At 48.5% G+C, this 20,478-nt stretch overlaps 1 protein-coding gene across 9 annotated transcripts in view; it reads right to left on the bottom strand.

The window, feature by feature from the left end:
- The window catches only part of LOC144728757 (uncharacterized), a 32,732-nt gene extending 14,360 nt beyond the window's left edge, over window positions 1-18,372 (bottom strand). The window contains exons 1-14 of one of the 9 annotated variants that reach the window (XM_078608379.1): window positions 18,150-18,372; window positions 16,841-16,974; window positions 15,777-15,866; window positions 14,923-15,441; window positions 10,387-13,444; window positions 9,673-9,924; window positions 8,556-8,695; window positions 6,698-6,829; window positions 6,141-6,162; window positions 4,845-4,933; window positions 3,313-3,387; window positions 3,035-3,145; window positions 1,578-1,655; window positions 1,046-1,150 (exon numbers count right to left, since the gene is read on the bottom strand). In XM_078608379.1, coding sequence (XP_078464505.1) covers window positions 1,046-1,150; window positions 1,578-1,655; window positions 3,035-3,145; window positions 3,313-3,387; window positions 4,845-4,933; window positions 6,141-6,162; window positions 6,698-6,829; window positions 8,556-8,695; window positions 9,673-9,924; window positions 10,387-13,444; window positions 14,923-15,441; window positions 15,777-15,866; window positions 16,841-16,974; window positions 18,150-18,273 — 4,929 coding nt within the window. In that variant the 5' untranslated portion in view covers window positions 18,274-18,372. Of the gene's footprint in view, window positions 1-1,045; window positions 1,151-1,577; window positions 1,656-3,034; window positions 3,146-3,312; window positions 3,388-4,844; window positions 4,934-6,140; window positions 6,163-6,697; window positions 6,830-8,555; window positions 8,696-9,672; window positions 13,445-14,922; window positions 15,442-15,776; window positions 15,867-16,840; window positions 16,975-18,149 lie in introns of all 9 variants that reach the window. The other 8 variants (XM_078608380.1, XM_078608384.1, XM_078608377.1 and 5 more) reach the window with 8 other exon arrangements.
- Between the last annotated feature and the right edge of the window lie 2,106 nt (window positions 18,373-20,478).

Here is a 20,478-nt window from a genome sequence, read left to right as displayed (position 1 = left end):
TCTCACCCACGGCACTCACCCACGACACTCACCCACGACTCTCACCCACGACACTCACCCACGACTCTCACAGCACTCACCCACGACTCTCACCCACGACTCTCACCCACGGCACTCACCCACGACTCTCACCCACGGCACTCACCCACGGCACTCACCCACGACTCTCACGGCACTCACCCACGACACTCACCCACGACTCTCACCCACGGCACTCACCCACGACTCTCACTCACGACTCTCACCCACGACACTCACCCACGACTCTCACAGCACTCACCCACGACTCTCACCCACGACTCTCACCCACGACTCTCACGGCACTCACCCACGACTCTCACGGCACTCACCCACGACACTCACCCACGGCACTCACCCACGACTCTCACCCACGGCACTCACCCACGACTCTCACCCACGGCACTCAACGGCACTCACCCACGACACTCACCCACAGCACTCACCGCACGGACCAGGGCCTCCTGTACACACGTAGATCGTATGTATGTACTGTATATGTATGTACTATGTATGTACTATTGAATATGTATGTACTATTGTATATGTATGTTGTGGGGAGCGGTAGTAAAGCAGTTAGCGTGCTGCGCTACCATCCCGGATACCTGAGTTCGATTCCCACTCACAGCCAAAACACCATCCTTACCAGGCTGTTGGGGCAAGTGCTGTTAGCGAGCACCTATGAAGGCCAGCACGGCACACGAGGGGGTAGGTGGCCAGCACCATGCCCGGCCACCTTTGTCTCCCTAGTGGCAATGTTTACACATCGCACCAGATACTAATTTGAGGCTGGGTCGACCTAGGGGAGGCCCAGAACCGGTTAAGTTAATCGTCACTTGTGTTGGCGGTGAGCGGAAATCAAACTGGGATCGCCGAGTTCGTAGCGCAGCACGTTAACTGCTGCACTACCGCTCCCCACGCACACACACCACACACACACACGCACACACGCACACACACATGCACACACACACACGCTCACGCACACACACGCACGCACACACGCACACACACACACTCCAAGTACCTGCTCGGTGCCACCCACAAGGCTGTCTCTGCTCTGGGTCGAGGTCTGCAGGGTGGCAGCAAGGACGTCCACTCTGCTCTGGGCGGCAGCCAGGAGATGTTCTGCCTGCGTGGCCACCACCACCACCAGCACACAACAACCGTCGTCGCGCTCGCAACAGAAACCCCGAGAAATCCACCCGTCTGCATCGCCAGCTTTCATGAACTATGCTAAACCATGTGGACTTGTACAGCGGCGTCTAGAGATGCGACCGCGTCTCAGTGGCCGTATTTAGTTTGTAGCGAGGTGCAGTCGGTCATCGGCAGAGGGAAAGGAAGGAGGTCTCCAGCCAGGAAAGGAATATGGGGCAGGGAGTGGACATCACTGGTGGCTGGGGGAAGTAAGTTGGGGGATCGTGCTTGGACGGACGACCCCCGTGCATTGCGCTTGTTACAGGCTGCGGGGATACATTGCGGGCAAGTAAAAGCTGGCTATGATACTGACAATGCAATAAACACAGTGCTCTTTCCTGAACAGATGACAATAATCACACCTCAACGAGCTTAGATCCCAGATCCTCATTCTCTCCCCCCTCCTCCTCCTCGTCCTCCTCGTCCCTCGTTGGTGACGCCTGCCAGTTGAGTAACGAGAGAAAGAGCCACAGTTTAAAAGCCTATCGCGGGGTCTAACCCAGCTTCGTCATACCATTACTCAATGCTGTTATATAAGATGACAATACAAACCTAGGAACCGACTGACAATATTTTAATACACACATATTAAACAATAATAATACCCTTATTGCAAATTAAGAATCTCTTTCGAGAAGGGTCTGACATTGTGATATTTGTCCAATGCCGTGTGTGTTTGTTTACTGTGCATGTGGGAGGAAATCAGAGAATCTGTGAAAAACAGCTACTGGATACCTGCTGGGAAAAGAGCCTCACAGCTCCTCGGATTCCTCCGGTATAAATAAAGATTCTGAATCTGTAGAAAGCTCACAAAGGCATCGAAGCAGAACTCTTGATCCTCGACTGAGTGGAGCCAAAGGGTGAATGGAGCGATCCGTGAGACAGCATCGACGGTGGCGACAGGACCTGTCACGACTCACCTTGTCATGCCTCACCCCGTCACGACTCACCCCGTCACAGCTCACCCGGTCACGACTCACCCCGTCACGACTCACCCCGTCACGACTCACCCTGTCACGACTCACCCTGTCACGACTCACCCTATCACGGCTCACCTGGTCACGACTCACGTGGTCACGGCTCACCTGGTCACGGCTCACCTGGTCACGGCTCACCCTGTCACAACTCACCCTGTCACGACTCACCCTGTCACGGCTCACCTGGTCACGGCTCACCTGGTCACGGCTCACCCTGTCACAACTCACCCTGTCACGACTCACCTGGTCACGGCTCACCTGGTCACGACTCACCTGGTCACGGCTCACCTGGTCACGACTCACCTGTCACAGCTCACCTGGTCACGGCTCACCTGGTCACGGCTCACGTGGTCACGGCTCACCTGGTCACGGCTCACGTGGTCAAGGCTCACGTGGTCACGACTCACCCCGTCACGGCTCACCCTGTCACGGCTCACGTGGTCACGGCTCACCCCGTCACGGCTCACCCGGTCACGGCTCACGTGGTCACGGCTCACGTGGTCACGGCTCACGTGGTCACGGCTCACCCTGTCACGGCTCACCCTGTCACGGCTCACGTGGTCACGGCTCACGTGGTCACGGCTCACCCTGTCACGGCTCACCTGGTCACGACTCACGTGGTCACGGCTCACGTGGTCACGGCTCACGTGGTCACGGCTCACGTGGTCACGGCTCACCCTGTCACGGCTCACGTGGTCACGGCTCACGTGGTCACGGCTCACGTGGTCACGGCTCACCCTGTCACGGCTCACCCCGTTACGGCTCACCCTGTCACGGCTCACCCTGTCACGGCTCACCTGGTCACGACTCACGTGGTCACGGCTCACGTGGTCACGGCTCACCTGGTCTAGGCGCCCCCGGTGCTCGCTGCGGACGTCACTCAGCGCCGCGGTTACTTGGCTCGCGGCGCTCCGCAGCTCAGCCACGAGGCGCCGCAGCTCAGCATTCGACTCCTGTTCGTCATGGGGCGAGGGCGGTGTGGCCAACATGCAAGCGGCTTTTGTTTTGTTTTTCTAATCGGCAACATCATTTTGTCAAAACGAAGGGCGCAAAAATTCTCGCCTCTCCCTGCCGCGAAGGCCGCAGAGCAACGCAGGCGACAGCTCTGGGTGCTGCTTACCCGCAGCTCCGCCACACGTCCCGACGAGCCCGCCTGACGAAGCGGCTCCTCCTCGGCGTCTTGCTTTGCTGCCAACTATTCAACAGAATGAGCGCACAACATTTTGAGCAAATAACGCAGTGATACTGCATTGGCAGTGGTGCACAATGTGCAGATAACAAAAAGCTCAACATACTCATCAATTACACATCCATTCTTTCTCTCTGGGCTACGTGCCATGAAGAAGGGCCATTGCACGAAACGTCACCTATTATATATTTATTTTAAGGCCACATTGATGAATGTGTTGCGTTTATATTTATGTGAAATTACAGTTATACGATGCACAAATGCTTCATTGGATCTGGGCAGTTCATCTGTCTGGGTGGATACGTAATGTTGGATATGGGACCATGTGCTGTATTTTCATTCCATAGCGTCATCTTCCAAGGCTGTTTCCCGACGTTACGTTTATGCTCCGCCGACAGAAATGCGTTGGAAAGGGTCGTTTCGTGGCCTCGTGATGCCACCAATGGTACCGGCATATCCACGCACACTCGGCTCTCCACCTGTCTGCCTTTGACCCCGGGCAGTCCGGGAGTGGACCTCTGTGTTCGGGTATCCAGAATGGATTTGTACCGAGATCGGGTACCAGTGCCGTTGTATTGAACTTTATTACGGTATACTCAGGGCCGCATTAAGGTTATGCTTGGCCTAAAGGCGAATATGAAGGAAGGGACCAAGTATGTATTACATGTTGCAAAAATTGAAGTCAGCAAACATTTATTTATTTACCTATGTAAAATTAACTCAAAGTAAATTCATCAAACACATATCACTCACTACACTAATTTCTTCAAACATTTGTTTTTTTCCAAGCTTTTGCTGTGGAAGGAGTCATGAATGATGTCATTGTAATTCAAAGACAAAGGGTTCTGATGGCCGCACTCTCGTCTCCCAGCTGTGACTTCAACATGGAAGGTCGGGCCTCCAGGAGGGCCGACGAAACACACACCTCAGGCCTCATTAGCCGATGGATTCACCCGGCTAGGGCTGAACGATTAATCGATTTCAAATCTAAATCGCTATTTGAAACAATGCGATTAGCAAATCGCAAAGGCTGCGATTTTTAGCGATTTGAAAAGTCCTATTACTTATTGGAATTGCTTTATTTTTTTATAAATGACTTTATTTAATTAACTTAACAATTCTTATAATTTGATTGTTCTATTTCAATTAAAGCATTTTAATAAATACATGTCGGAAGCAATTCATATATTTTAAGTTCTTATCCTTGCATTAGAATATATAGAGCAGTTCATATTTTGATGCTATCATGTGGTAATGCTCCATCACGTTTTAAATCTATTACGCAGTGAATATTGAACTGAAGCTTGACTTTAACAAATGTAATCGCAAATCACAATATCTGTCAAAAAAAATCGCCAAATCGTTCATCCCCAAACTCGGCCCTGGGTACACTGCACAGATGATAATAGACCCAGGCTGATGGGCAAATGTGTCTGCGTTTGATCTCTAATGCAAGCACCGACCTTCTGAGTGCAGTCGCTGATTTCCAGGGCGAGTGCTGATTTTTCCTGGAGAAGAGCAGCTACCTGGCACATCAGTTTTGCTTCCCTCGCTCCCACACAGACAGGACAATCACAAGTTAATTGTCTCTTGACAGAGCTGGCCCTTGCCTATTAACATCTGTCAGTTCACCAGCAGTGGTTCCAGAAAACCTCACTCTGCTCATGAGACACTGAATGTTGACACCAGTCCAGAGATAGAGAGTGGAGCAATCAATGGTGCTGAAATGATGCCCTCCGAGAAGGCCGTCGTATTGCTGATGGAATGTGTAAAACATGATATATTTTTTGTACATGGAAGGACAGATATGTGAAGGAGGCGAATACCCTGCTCATTCATTTTGTGACGCGTTAAATCCAACCATTTCATTAATTCTGAAGAAGGATGCTTTCGTGAAAAATATGCGCGTCTGTATTTTTTACGGATTGTAATTATTTGTCTGCTTCATGCATTGCCACGATGCGGCCCTCGTGCAATTGCGAATATTATTTGTACCCAGTGCAGTCTGTGGCATCTATCTTCCATCATTACAATACTGTGTTAGTGAACACTCAACTAGTTCAAATAAAGGAACATATCTTTATTGGAATGTGACGCTTAACATTTAATAATGTTTAGTTTTATATCGCATTGTGATTCATGCAGAGTGCATTCACACTCACTGAGTAACAACATAGAGGCTGGAAGGCAGCAGCCAGGTGGTACACCGACACTACCACCAATTGCCTACGTTCTGCAGTCCTCTATATATTAAGATGTTTACAGGCACATAATTATATTTAGATATTTTGGAGGGAACCTGAGCATCCGGAGAAAACACACGTGTGTGGTGGGGGGGGGGGGGGCAACGCTCTATCCCACACAGAAGGGGCAGATGGAGGTTAGTCCACACTCTGCTGCACCACCTCCTCCTGGCGAGCCAGAGTATGCTCCCTCCTCGACGCTCACGGACCGGGAGGCTCACAGCGTTTCTGTGATCCACCAACCCTCGCTGCTGCCTCCACAGTGCTGGGTTACAGACTGCCACGTGCATTAAACATTTTAAAACGGAATTATTTTAACATGTAATTTAACTTGAGGTTCATGAGATTTATTTTGCTGTGTTTAGGTCTCCGTTAAACGACTTTTGGTGTCTCTGGGCTCCAACCTGTTGACAAACAGTCTACGTTGTGAATTTGAATATTTCTACTGTATGTAGGTTAATTATAATATACAAGCAGTATTTATTATAATGTGGCAATTTAAAATATTGTACTCACATAGACATCTTCTATTCTTTATCTGGAGACACAAATACATCGCAAACGTCATTTGTAACCCAAACATCACACCTCCTGCCTTTGACATTCCTCGAAGACAATTGTGGTGGAACGATCAACCGCATCAAAACATCAACAGGCCAACATGCACCACATCTCCTTCATGAACGGAAACTTAAATACACAAACCTCAGCAGTTGCATTGTGGCCATGCTACCCAAACTATGGGCCATATAGTCGACCACTGTAGTCTGTGCTCCTTCAGCAGAAAAATATCACAACTCCACGAACTCTCTCCCAAAGCCCTCTCGTGGCCAGCAGACATCGACATTGCCATTTATCTACCATACACGGAATGGAATAATACCCACATCCACTCACATACACTTTCATTACACCTCTCAGTTGCTCTCTCTTCAGAGTGAGCGAACGCTGTGTCCGTTACAAGTTGAATTTATTATATTGGTCGAGTAATCGATTGCGGAAACATTCCGTTTGGAGCCAGGCTCTGCACGATGTTACTCAGCCGGTGTCCGTCGCTGTGCGACTGCATGTACCACAGAGCAGAGGCGGTACACAAAGCCCAGGAGCAGGCTGCTGACCCCCAGAGCGCCGAGGGCGGCCATGGCCAACGGAGTGAACTGCCCAGCGTTCTTCACTCCACCTGGGCACACCCAGTCTGGCACCATCTCCACATACAAACACACACGCACATTGACATGAGGCGAAACCAAAAAGGACAAACAAATCTTGCTTTCGCGTCAAACTGTAGGAACCTTGCCCATTACATCGGTCAGTTCAGCCTCATTGATTCAAGCAAGCCTAATTTCGCTGAGACACTGAATATCAAAACCGATGCAGAGTTTGCTTGTACTGAGTCAATGCTGCTGAAATGATGCACTCCCAAAAGGCCGTGGGGCCGGTAAGTTGTAGAAAAATATCCTTTTATTTATGTCACGTGGTGAGACAGATACGTGAAGGAGACGCAACGTCTCCTTACATATTTAGTAACTTAAAATGTCCGCCATGACACCAGTGATTCTTTCGTGTTGTTTTGTAGACACAGACACACGTACTGCCGAGGTCGCGTGTCATGGGACCATCTTGACAAGCGCTTGAAGCTTTGTTGTGAGAGCAGAGCATTTGGATGTCGCTGCGAGGCGCATGGCAACACCGACCACTCGGGAAGTCACAGACCCTGCTGGGGCCGCTCAGCTCCGGTCACTGCATGGCTGCCATCGAACAAAGATAGTTGCTGCATTGCACGCTTTCAGATCCACTTCTGCGGCCGTCTGGAATGCTCTTCCTTTCGATATTAAGAAGCCACTTGTGTTATGCACTTTTAAATAATCTAGATTGAAATATCATTTCTTTTTCACTACTTTGTATCTTCAGTTTGGTGTCCTTTCTCCGAACCTCTGATTATCACGGTTGGCTACGTACGGTGTGAAAGAAGTTCAACAACAACATACACACAGAAGGTGCGAGCCCCGTGACCCGGGATTTTTTCTTCTGGCGCCTCTCACTCTGACGTTGTTGTATTTGCACTTTTCCCTCGATGTGCGTGCATTTCGTTTACAGCCGTAAAACGCCTCGTTTGGTCGCTGTGCGATATTCCTTCAGGACCCTGCTGCCATACCCGTTCCCTGCAGGTAGTACCGTATTGTTGTTTTGTGTTGCTGCTGGCTGCAAGGATCACACGCCGCCGGGAGAACTGGCTAAACGGGATCATCATCATCATGCGTGTAACAAATCAAATTAACTCAAACTCGGTCTGTGCCAAGATCACGCGGTGTGTGCTGGGAGCCGCTCCACGCTACCCCAGGGAGCTACGGCACGGCCACTGTGTGTGCCGGCGTCACTGTCCACGTTTCTCCCAATTTTAAAGTGTACCCCCACTTGCTCAATTATAATATATCGTGGACTGAGCAATCATCGCCCCCCACTGCAAACAATTTGCCATGACACTCCTGAAAGGGGATGCATGAAACTAAGCGAGGTTTTCCTGGCTAAACAAGCATAACATAACGAACATACACGAGGATGCAATCTAAGTATGCAGGGTCATGCCCAATCAGCTCCACGGATAGAGTGGAAGATGGCAGCCTTCACGTGGCCCACTCTGTCAAGTGAGAAATGACGGCGAATGCCATCAACACAGCGACCGAACATCGATCGTCGTTCTCCCGGCCAGCAGAGCAACAACAACACAAGCCACGCCAATTGACCTCTTCAGGAACAAACAATGCGCCACACAGGCTTCTGGCGTGATTGTCTGAAGTGAACTGGTAGTCGTTGCTCTGCATCTACATCAGCCATACGAAACAAGAAGAAGTTCCGAGGATTCAGCCTCCTCCCTCGGTGCCGGGACCCCACTCTGCGTGCGTCGACATCGGGAGGAGGTCCCGGACTTACCAGGGTGACTGTGGGTGCCAGCGATGGCCACACGGAGGTGGAGGCCCTCAGGAGCAGATGGTCCAGCCTGGACACGAGCCATGGCACCGGCAGCGACCCAACATCCAACATCGGTTCGTCCAAGGACTCGGAAAGACCTGCTGGAGGCATTGACGCACCGGCATGCATATGACATCATCGCCACAAGATATATATAAATTGTTTCATATTCAGCGCTTTGTCGATCCACTGCTGATGAAGTTTTTGCCACGCCGTGTCATTCATGTGGTTTGTTAGACCATACTTCCCCATGCTGGAGAGTGCGTTGGTGATTAGGCAATATCAAGATGTCTCCCTGTGCGAATGCGTTTGGGGCAGTGCTCATTTCCATTCGTGACCGGAGCCAGTGACGACGATATCGAGTGTGCAGGCCGTGCAACTGCACCGGGACCCATACGCCAGAGGGGCCGAGGGGCCGGACTATGAAGAGGGCAGGGAATTGGAGTGGAGGCCCGATTTAATTCCGTACGCTATGGCCCATGCTAATCCACTACGCCACTAGTCTTAAGGAAATGATGTATGACCACTGTTCATTTTACATTAAGTAATAACGCCATTTTTTTCGCCTCAAATTAATTATTTTTCCGTGTCGACCCTCACCGGGATTTAACCTCGCAACCAATCTCTCAATCTCGAGGCCTGAATTGGCTCTGTAAAGTCAAACTGCTCAGAAAAATAGTGCCACAGCCAATCAGTAGCCTTCACGCTGCGTGTTGGATATAAACACGCACGTGCGCTCGGGTTAACCTACTTGTTGTATGATGTTTTCACGTAAAAATCCTACAGTACATAACCAAACTCACTTGTGAATGTAATCGGTGCTCATGATTGCTGAGTCACTGTTGATGAATCATTGTGGCCATGGCTTAAGCAGTCGCATGCTGCCCTGTGCGCTACCTTCCCCATGGTTCCTCTTGCCCCTGTAAGCTGGCATCTCAGCTCACACACGATTCATCTCTGTATAGTCCACAACCCCCATCTCTGAATCTCTGCGCCACCACAGCCAGCGACAATCAAAACGGCTGTTGGTCAAGAGAGGCAACCTTTGACCGTCATAACAATCCCACCACACACTTACCCTTCACATAAGATCGGTGCACCCTTCCGACCTTTGCTATTGATTCTGAAATCTCTGAGTTGGTCAACCGTGGTTCCTGCTCCTTAGTTCTATGTGAAGCCACAATGGGGTCATCATTTCCTAGCTTCGTGACTGAACGTTCCTTCACAATGTCTTGTTCTTCCAGCATCGCCTGGGACTCTCCGGATGTCGGAGAGCTGTCGCTGAGTTGGTCCTCTTGTTCCTGAGATGCGCCGTGCAGAACTTCAGCTTCTGCTGTCACCAGTGTTTGAGACGCGTCGCATGCGTCTTGAGAACTGCGTGTGTCTATTAAATCTACGTTTTCAGCAACACTGACTTCTGGCACCAAATCATCGTCCATACGTCTTTCGTTCACCATTCCAATATCTCGTACCGGTGCAACAATAATCTCAGATTCTGAGCCATCATTTTGGTTTTGCATTTCCATAGCGACTGCGTCACTCGTCGTGTCGTCGTTCTCCCCCACGATGCTGCCTGTGGAAGTGTAGCTCGCTTTAACAGCATCTACAGTCGGCTCCTCTTGTGCCAAATTACCTTGATCGCTAACGACCAAAACGTCAACCGTTCCTGCACCCGCACCCATATAATCCATCACTTCGGCGTCAGTAGGGTCACGTGACCCAATCACTGTGCTGGTGTCAGCATTGTCCTGCTGGTTTGATGTTACATGCTCATCCAGCTGTATGCGCTCACCAGTCATCATTTCAGGATCCGTTAATCCAGGATCAAAATTGGCGTTGGCGTACTGAGATGTGGTGCCACTCATTTCAGGTTCAGGGACAAATTGTGCGCTGTCGATGATGCCGTGTTCATTTTCAGCATCAACATCAGCAACAGAGCCTAACTCCTGTGGCTCGTCTGAAAAGTCATTTCGGTATGCTACATTCAAGCTGCTTGAGTCATCTTCGGGCTCGTTCACTGTGTGTGCAACCACTTCAACATATGGCATAGTGTCTTCGTTTTTAACCTCTTCAGCTATGGTATCGTTCTTCAAATTGACGCTTTCGCCAATATGATCTTCAGTGACAAGTGGATTTGGTGGCGTTTTGATGTGTAATTCTTCCTTAATATCGTCACTTTCTAGAGAATTGTCCTCTTGATGCAAAATTAAGTCTTCATGCGGGCCATCTCCTACTTGGGTTCCTTGGTCTGATGGAGTCTCTTTATTCTCATTCCAAGTTTGCAGAGTCTCGTCACCAGAAAAAGTTTCACCATCTTCTGCTCCATTACTTTCGACATAATTTTTTAGAAGCTCCACATCTGATTCTTCACGTGGATCGGATAGAATTATTTCAGTCTCATGTGGATATTGCAAAAGTTCATCAGCAGGCGATGTTTCATTTTCATCAATACCATCGCTTTCCACATCAGCTGTGTCAGGCTTTGAAGCCAGGCCTTCATGATGTTCGTGTTCCATGTTATCCACTAAGCCATGTTCCGGCTCAAGCGCTTGTTGCAGAGATGTATCAACCAACGATGTGTCATCTTCATGCCCACCACCATCTTTGACAACACCGTCATGATACTTAAAAGTTGATTCTTCATATACATTGCCTTCCAATATCTTTGGTGAATCAACTTCAGGCGTATTTTGTTCAATCTGAGTTTCTTCAACATGCGAGGCTTCACCTACACCATCACCTTCTGTAGCAGCTTCAGTTTGTTCGAAAGACAAAATTTCCTTTGCTTCACCTTGCGTGGCTTCAGGCTGACTTACATTTGGAAGCATTTCAAACACAGATTCAACGCCATCTTCTCCACGATGCAAAGCTATCTTCTCCACATCGGTGTCTTCAACCGTTGATGTTGCATGTTGTTGTACTTCAATTTGGTCCTGAGAACTCTCTTCAGGTTCAAGTTGAGTTGGTAGAGGTTCTGTGCCACCTCGATCAATGCTGTCGTCCACAGAGTCACTTTGGTATTCAAATGGTTGATTTGCATTGAGCTCAAGTGAACTTTCTTCAAGGCTATCTTCACTTGGTGAAAATTCTTCCAGAGAAGGTTGTTCACTTGGTTTAAGGTCACTGCCATCTTTTACGATACTGGCATTGTCACCTGTTACCGATTCAGATGACAGCTGGCCTTCAAACAGACCGTTTGACCTGTATCTATCCTCATTTGGGCTTGGCGGGCGTTCATTCACAAGTGCATTGTCATCATTCTCAAGGGTAATATCATTGATAGAAGCACTGTCATGCTCAGATCTTGTGCCATCAGTCACTTCATCAATACTCTTTGCACAATCGCTATCAGTGCTAAGGAGTGCATCATCTGAAACATCAGAACCATGACCAACTTCTGTTTTCTCATCGCTGACAGCAACTGATTCATCACTTTCAACATTCAATCCGTCAGAGTCAGATTTCTCATGATGTAAAGTCGCATCTTGTTTGTCATTATCGATATCTTGGTGCTCCAATAATATTTTTCCTTCCTCTTCATTTGCAGAATCCTTTGACTCTGTTGTGACAGCATCAACAGAAGTTGGATCGCCATCCAAGTCACCATTTTCATCTTTAGCAACGTCCATGGTATCCTCCGTTTCATTTTGCATGTGACTTTCGACCTGCAAAATATGTTCTTCTTGGCTAATACTATCTTGAACCTGTGAGCTGTTGGCAGGTGTAGGTTCTGGCCACAGGGTTGTGTTTTCATTCTGATCACCTTCATTTGCCATGCCTCCAGTTGTAGCGAGCTGAGGTGGTTGCCCTTGGCCATTTGTTTCAAACACTTTACCGGGTGCCGCCATGTCCTTTGCATCTGAGCTCATCTTATCCTTGGCCGTTTTTCTTTTAAACAGTTTAGTCACCTCCTGGGCATGGTTCAAAAAGCCAGGAAACCACCCCGATTGAGGAGATTTGTTCTCTGCCCCATCCAGAGGCATTGCTGCTGCTTTTCCATCTCCTGTATCCACCACCAGGTCTTGCATCTGCTGAGACGAGCTGTCACCTCCATTGCCATCTTCCAATTTTTTTTCGATTTGAACATAGTCATGGACTTCCGATTCGAAAGTGTGGTTTTCAGCTTGAGATAAAGCATCATCTTGTTCTGAGATGACATAATAATCATGCCCTGTGAGTGACTGCCCAGCCACTGGCATAATCTCACTGGCTGTCGGCGCAGTGTCTTCAGGTATTGCCTTTTTGGAAGTTATTTCCACATTTGAGAGATATTCTGGAGAGTTCCCGTCAATGCTCGACTGCTGCTTAGCGCCATCAGTTTGGCCAGTGGCTTTGTTGTTGGGGAACATTCCAAACCCTGAGAACATCCATTTGGCATTATTGTAAAAGCTACCATCAGTGGAATCCACCTTACCTCCACGGTCACCAGTAGAAGAGGTGTCGGGAGATACGCTGATGTCCCCACCGTTGCTCTCCTCTGTTAACACAAGCGTGTTCCCATCCGCCAGTGGCTCTGCGCTTGGCAGCTGTGGGTCTTTTGTAATCACTTCAACATTCGCATTATTGCTCAGATCTGATGAAGCATCAGCTGGGGGTTCATCTGGGGCTGAAGCCTCAACCGAGGCCTGAGAATCATCTACGGGCTGAGAAGTCGGGGAACGGTCTTGCAAGATTGTCTCTTCACTCCTTTCACTTGTAATGATCCCACCTGTACCAGCGGGCTTGTCGTCTGGTGTCGGCTTAGATCCGAAGAAGTTGAAACCACTCACGAGACTCTGCACGTTATTAAGGAACCCTCCAGGCACAGGTGGCACTTTGGCGATCTCATCTCCAGATGTAGGCACCTCATGCTGGGCCAGTGAAACACACAAACACACGCATACACATAATGAAACCCACCTATCCATGCACCCACCTGCACACCTATCTACCCACCCACTTAATTACGGTGGTAGACTGGAGTATGTAGTGCGCGACGAGTAAAAACAGCCATAGTGAGAGGTAGATTGGCATTCAATGCTAAAACCAAATCAAATAACACGAGCATTGAAACTGCCCAAGTAATGAAAACTATTAAAATACCGTACATTGCAGAAGTAACTGATAAACTAGCCAGATGTTTGGAAAAACAAAACATCCGAGTCAGATTTGGAACGGTACATAAAATACAGAATTAATGTCTGGTATAAAACATGTATTACCGAAGCTATCAACAGAAGGTGTGCACCGGATTAATTGAACTTGTGGCAAATGCTATGTTGGGAAAACTGGACGAAAATGATCAGCACGAGACTAAAAGAACACCAAAGAAATATTAAATACTCCCAAATACAACTGTTAGCAGTAGCAGAACACACGTGCCAACAAGGACACTCAATTGATTTTGATAATGTTGAAGTTCTGTGCAAAACTAGTTACTACTGGCCAAGACAAATTAGAGAATCTATCCAAATTGAGAGAAATAAAAATATTTTTAACCGTTCGGATAGCTACAGACTTAGTGCTGCTTGGAAGCAAATCATTAAATAATACATTGTTTAAATTAAATGTATTATTTGGGATTAGAGATTACCTTTGGTAGGCTATTTTTGTACATACAATTGACAGGGAGTACAAGAACAATGGGCTCCCATAATGTGCATGTATAATGTTCGTTGATTACTAAATAAATATACCTTCATTAATTGCCCCCCCAACTTCGCGCAAGAAGAGCGCACAAGCGTGGTCACCGCATCTACGCCTCTATATAAGGAACGAAACAGGTGGACTTCTCCAAAAATCTGGCTGTCGCCTGATGAAGCTAGTTGTAATTACTGGCGAAACGTCATGCTCAGATTGTAAATGTCGTAGCTTGGCTCTCCAACACACCAGTGTGCTGCTGTACTAGTGACGAATTGGCATGTTCTTTTTACGTGACAAACCTTACTAATTGGTTGTGTCGGGTGGTGGTGGGTTTAACGAGATTGACATATTTACGTGATCTAACCCAAACAAACTGTATTGTGGATGATATTGGTCGTGAAAGCCTATGTGTTAATCTCAGGTATATTGGATTTGGTGTGCCAGGTGCGAATATATTTTCAAGGACGCTAATCCGGACAGACTCGGCTGAAATTAAGCCCTGGTTATACGTGATTATTATCTGAGGTAGTCACCTTAGAGGGTAATTTAGAAATAGATTGCTGTTTACCTTGGGTATTTACCTTCACCAGCAACACAAGGCACAGCTTAGCAAAAAATGAAGTCACGCCCTCTTCTCTAAACTTAACACCGCACAGTGCGCATCGTGTGGGTGTGCATGCTCTCTCACTCCCACGGCGATTTTCACCTCCTGTTCCGCCGCGACGTCACCTGGCTTGGATGAGACGGCACCACTGTCCCCACTGTCCCCACTTGGCGACTGCGCAACGGCGCTTGCCAGCTCTGCGTTGCCACCTGGGGGGGCCCGCTGCTCGTCGTCGACGTGGCTCAGCAGATCAGCAGCATCTCCTGGTCCTGCAGCGTCACCTGCCGTCGGGCCCGTTTCGAACTGAGATGCAGCTTTGTCTCCACTGAACCATCCAAGGATACCTCCCGTGTTGGACAGAAGCCCTTGCATGGTGGCGGTAATGCCGGTGGACGTTTTCTCTGGAGGCTTAACCAAGTCGGCCCTTTCGGCCAAGATGTCGTCCTCTCCAGGACCGATGATGTTCTCTTCCGAGGAGGTGTCTTCAATGAACTCCTCAACCTCAGGGTTGCCCACAGCCAATTCGGCCGAGTCCAATTCAGCTGAGTTGTCCTCAATGTCCTCACTGCTGTCGTTTTCTTCCCCAACATATTCTCCATCGAGACAACGAAAGTCCCTCTCCTGAACACAGACAGAATTGCAGGAAACATTATAGAGTACCTTGGCATCGTTATTTTCATGCATTTTCGGGAGTGAATTGTTTGCAATGGGATCAGGGCTTAATTTAGTGTGGGGTCTGTGTGGGGTTGTGACCTGCTCGACGTGCCTAGTCCAGTCTACAAGTGACCCAGCAACATGAGGATTTGAGCCCTGAGTCAAATTACGTGTAAAGTGGTATATTATCTCCTCCAGCTAATCTGGAGCAAGAGTAAAACATGTTTTAATAAACCTGTTCTTCATTCTGTTAAGAGTTAAAGTATCGCAATCGTTGTACAAACGGTGTGTGATGGGCTTACCTTTGACGGAAATGTGATCTCCTTTGCGTTCAGAAATGGCTGGACTTCCTTGACAACATCTTTTGGGAAAAATCCAATCTTCCCTTGACACTACAACACAACGATTAAAAACAGTCAGTGTTTGAAATATAAACGACATGATGGTATTATGGGATGGACAACATCTCCACAGCCAAATGATTGACATAGTCCACCGCTGCAGTTTACAAGCAAATGAAGATGGATAGTTGATCGAAAAATGCAGATATATATTTTTTCCCCTGGGCCATTCTGCTTACAAGATTTCTCACAATAGGTTTTACACCAGAGGTGGGCAAGCTTTGGCCCATGAGCCAGATGTGACCCAAGACTACATTTAATTAGGCCCTTGGCCACATAAGACCTACTACTTTAAAACGGCCTCCACAAACCATACTGTCACTGTAAACACTGAAGCCATGTCGACTTGGGAAGTGCGACCCAGCCTCGATGTGTTAGTGAAAGGAGAGCATTATTTTTGCATCATTATTTTATAACGCCACAGTGTGTGTTAATGTGTGGCCCACCATTGGTACTTGAAAGTGAAAATTGGTTCACTCGTTCAGTGCACAAATAAGGATGATGAGATGCATGCTTGGATTTACATTAAGAGGGAGAAAGAGGAACACATCGATGAGAGAACATGCACAGGCTAAGGGCATCATTCAAACTGTTCAGACAAGTAAGTGGGCTTGAGCAGGACACGAAACTGAAAGGTATGATGGCGGGTGATCAATAATAATGACAGAGTGGCACCTAAGAATATAAAGCGTCCGAGATGACGTCCACCGATGAGATGGAGCAATGAGATCAGCTGGTGCGCAGGTGTTAGATGGTTTGCTACATCGCATAACCGTGAGAGGTGGTCATGGCTTGGGAAGGTCTTCGTCCAGCAGTGAGTTGATCAGAGCTAATAAATATAAAGATGATGATCACAGATAAGTGTCAGTTGTGTGGTGACGTCAGGTACATGTTGTCTGGTGAGGGTCAGTGTGTCGAGATGATAATGATTACTTGGCCCAAAGCAAGGCCTGCTTCACACTCACGCTGCCAGCCCAGAGGGAGTCTGACTCGCCGGTGAGTTTCATGAACACCTGAATCCTCTGCTTGGCCTTGAAGGAAAGGTAGCGGCAATCCGGAGCCTCGTAATCCCTGAGCGCCTTCACATGGCTCATGATGGCTTCACACATAGCATGTACACACACATACGCGTCAACATAATTAAATTCACTGATGGCCATTAATTTAGCCCATAGATGTGCGTAGCTCCTATTTGTTTTTTGGGCCACGCGATGTTCGGCATGATGTCCGACGTTTCGCTCCACATGCTGGGAACTTTTTTACGAACTCAATCCAGCTCGTGGAGCGAAATATCGGACATCGTGCCGAACCACACGTGGTACGTCCTGAACACACACTCGGGAACTGTACAGCACAACCGTGAAAACACATGCAAGGTAGTGTTGTATACGAGTTGTCGAATATTAAATAGCATTTACATTTTCTCCATTGGTCACACACAAGTGAGTGTACGAAAAGACAATTCTGGAAGCACACCACACTTAGGGCAGTTACATTGCCTAGCACAGGGGTCGGCAACCAAAATAACAAGAAGAGACTTTTTTTCAAATTCGGTTTAAAAAACTCTTTCATGAGCCGCAATGCCACGTGAACACGAGACGATGGTCCTTCACAAATAGCGTCACGAAGAAGTCCTTAAAGAGCCACATGCGGCTCCGGAGCCGCAAGTTGCCAACCCCTGGCCTAGCAGTAGCGCGTTAGCCGCTTGAAGAAGGTTCACGGTTGGAATCCAGCGGCCGCCCTGATTAATACTGTGGGTGTATCAACCATAATACTCCACGCCGTCCGCTTCACAGTGGACGTTAAAGATCGCGTGACGTCATTCGCAAGAGTAGTAGGCCATTGTGTGCCAGCGTTGTTTGTCCACATTTACCAAATTCGCTACTTATGCAATTGGGAATACACAGAGCGATCGTGACACCCGACTGCAGCATTCTTCACTGCAAGGCCCGCGGGCCACCGGCGGGCCCCGGTGGCCTTGAGTGCGGCCGCTGACGTGCGGCCGCCGACAAGACACAGCGAGTGACAACACCCCCCTCATCATCATCGTCGTGCTGCTGTCAAACCCCCAATGGTTTCAAATGTCTTATCGGCGAAAGTGGCCCTCCTCTGAAAATCAGTGAAGAACACCGCCTTATTGAATGACGAATGCCCCCAGGTCACTCTTGCAAATGAGACTCGTGCTGTCGTCTTTAAGTTCTCATCTCGTTTAACAAATCACGCCACGCACGCAGTGCGCTTGGCGGGGGGGGGGTGCCCTGTGTCACCACTCACCATTGCAGTCTTCATCTGCGCACAGCTTGAAATCAGAAAACTTGTGAGCGCCGGCGGAATTCCATGTCACGGAGAGAAGAAGACCAAGAGTCAGGAGAGCCTTGCTGACGGGCGGCCCCGTCATGGCCCACACGAGGAAACGTCCCACGAAGACAGAAACGCGCAGCAGCAAGTCTTTCTTGGGCTTCAAAGTGACCTTTGGTCGCTGGCAACCCACGTAAGCGCACTGTTCATTGCCGGCTGACACAATCACGAACCGAACAATCAGCAGAAGCCACAACCGCAAACACCGGGTGGTGGAATTTGATCAGAGTGGCTCAATTTTGTTGGCAGTTTGGTTTTCATTCCATCTATTCTGTTCTTGCCTACGAGCTAAACAGCAAATGTTCTAGCCACGACCAGAGGGCTTCAGGAGCGAGTTTTTGTTTTGCTTCGTCTCCTCCGTGGAACTAGCGCAGACGACAGTGCTGGGGGTTACAAGACGGTGCATAGTTTGTGTTGCATGGCCACAATCGCTTGTCTTTAATTGTCTATTCATGAAGATGTGCACATCGGCCTGTTGAGGTTATCATGCGGTCAATGGTTCCACCAGCGTCTTTGAGAATCAGTGTCACGCCAGTTGAGAGTTTACAAGTGAAGACGTGGACGTTGAAATGCACGTGCAGCCCTTGCTCAATCTACTGCTGGACAAATGTCTGTCTACGCCGCGTTGCTCATGGGAGTGTTTGACCAAACTTCCCCAGAGCTATACTCTTAGGTTTTTTCGGCAAAGTCACGTAGGTAAAAAATAAAATGAAAAATTCATAAAAGTAATTTTACCGAAAAAACCTAAGAGTATGAATCCTTGCAGTCACGAAAGCTTCAAATCTAGAATTCCCCAGAGCTCGCAGCTAACCACTGTGCCACCGCTCGTAGCGAATTGACGAATTCTCTGTTCTGTGACGCATTGTGCGCATAAGATATTGTGCAGAGAAGAGTTTAATACTCCATAATAGAGGGTTTTTTGGGTTAAATCGCGTAAATGGAGAAATGTGTCGTTAAAACCCGCCACCACCCGACACAGCCAACTAGTAAGGGTTGACACGTAAACAGAACGGTGGCCAATTCGCCACTAGTACAGCACACGTGGCTTTACCGAAAGACCCAAAGAATATAAATTCCTGTAGTCACGAAAGCTTTAAGTAAAGATTTAATATTCTTAGGTTTTTTCGGTAAAGTCACGCAGGTAAAAACATTAAAAAGTAAAATAAAATAAAAATCACGACGTTTCGATCGCAACACAAGCAATCGTCATCAGGTGACGAGGTGACGATCGAAACGTCGTGGTATATACCACGGGGAATACAAATACCACTCCCATTTTTATTCGTTGGGTCTTTCGGTAAAGCCACGTAGATAGAATAAACAACAAAAGATATAAACATGTGAGTGGTATTAATCGAACCGTGGTCTCTATCCCGTGGCACGGCGTATGGAGGTAGACTGCCCTCTCGTGCTGCCAAGCGGGTAGCGCCGCTGTTCGACAAACCCGAGATCGATTCCCGCTCATGGCCACCAACACTTGTCACGATTATCCGAACCGATTCTGTGCCTCCCCGAGGTCGATTCGACCTGGTGCGATGTGTAAGAACATTGCCCTTGGAGAGACAAAGGCGGCCGGGAGTGGTGCTGGCCACGCAGCCCCACGTGTGCCGCTCCGGCCGTCGTCGGTGCTGCTCGCTGACAGCACTTGCCCCAAAAGTCTGTTAAGTTTTTACGGGGGAACTTTGTCTAATAGTTGAACACACAACACACACAACGTGGTAGATGGAGGTGAGCTCAATAATCACGCGAACAAACAAAACTCGTGTTTCGACAGCGACCCTGGGTCACCCAAATGGCAAAAGTTATATCCGCTGCTGGATGAAGGCCACCCAAAACATGACGTCATTTAAGGTGACGTCCATTCCAAGGTGTACGTAATGACGTCATACACAGGCGTGCCATTTCGGTTCCCACGAACCTCGTAATGACGCGTTGTGCGTGATGACGTCACTGCGTTTGAACTTCTGCCGCGTTCTTACGCGAGATAAGGACAGTCACGCCGCTGCGAACCGTGCGTCATGACGTCATCACAACGCGCTTTGTTTCGTTTAAAATAGACGATCCTTCCGTGATGACGTCACCCTCATTAAAACAGCGCGGCTTGCCGTGCGCGATGACGTCACCACCTTGAACTTCAGCCGCGTTTTTGCGCGAGAGGACGTCGCTCGACGGCGGTAACCGTGCGCGATGACGTCATCAGCTCGAATCTTTGTTTAACTTGCGCGACGCGCCCTTTCGCGATGAC

This window comes from Lampetra planeri, chromosome 30, assembly GCF_965212315.1.
Source record: "Lampetra planeri chromosome 30, kcLamPlan1.2.h2, whole genome shotgun sequence".
Classification (NCBI taxonomy): Eukaryota; Metazoa; Chordata; class Hyperoartia; order Petromyzontiformes; family Petromyzontidae; genus Lampetra; species Lampetra planeri.
The sequence above is the reverse complement of the archived record's forward strand: the minus strand, read 5'-3'. Positions and strand labels throughout refer to the sequence as shown.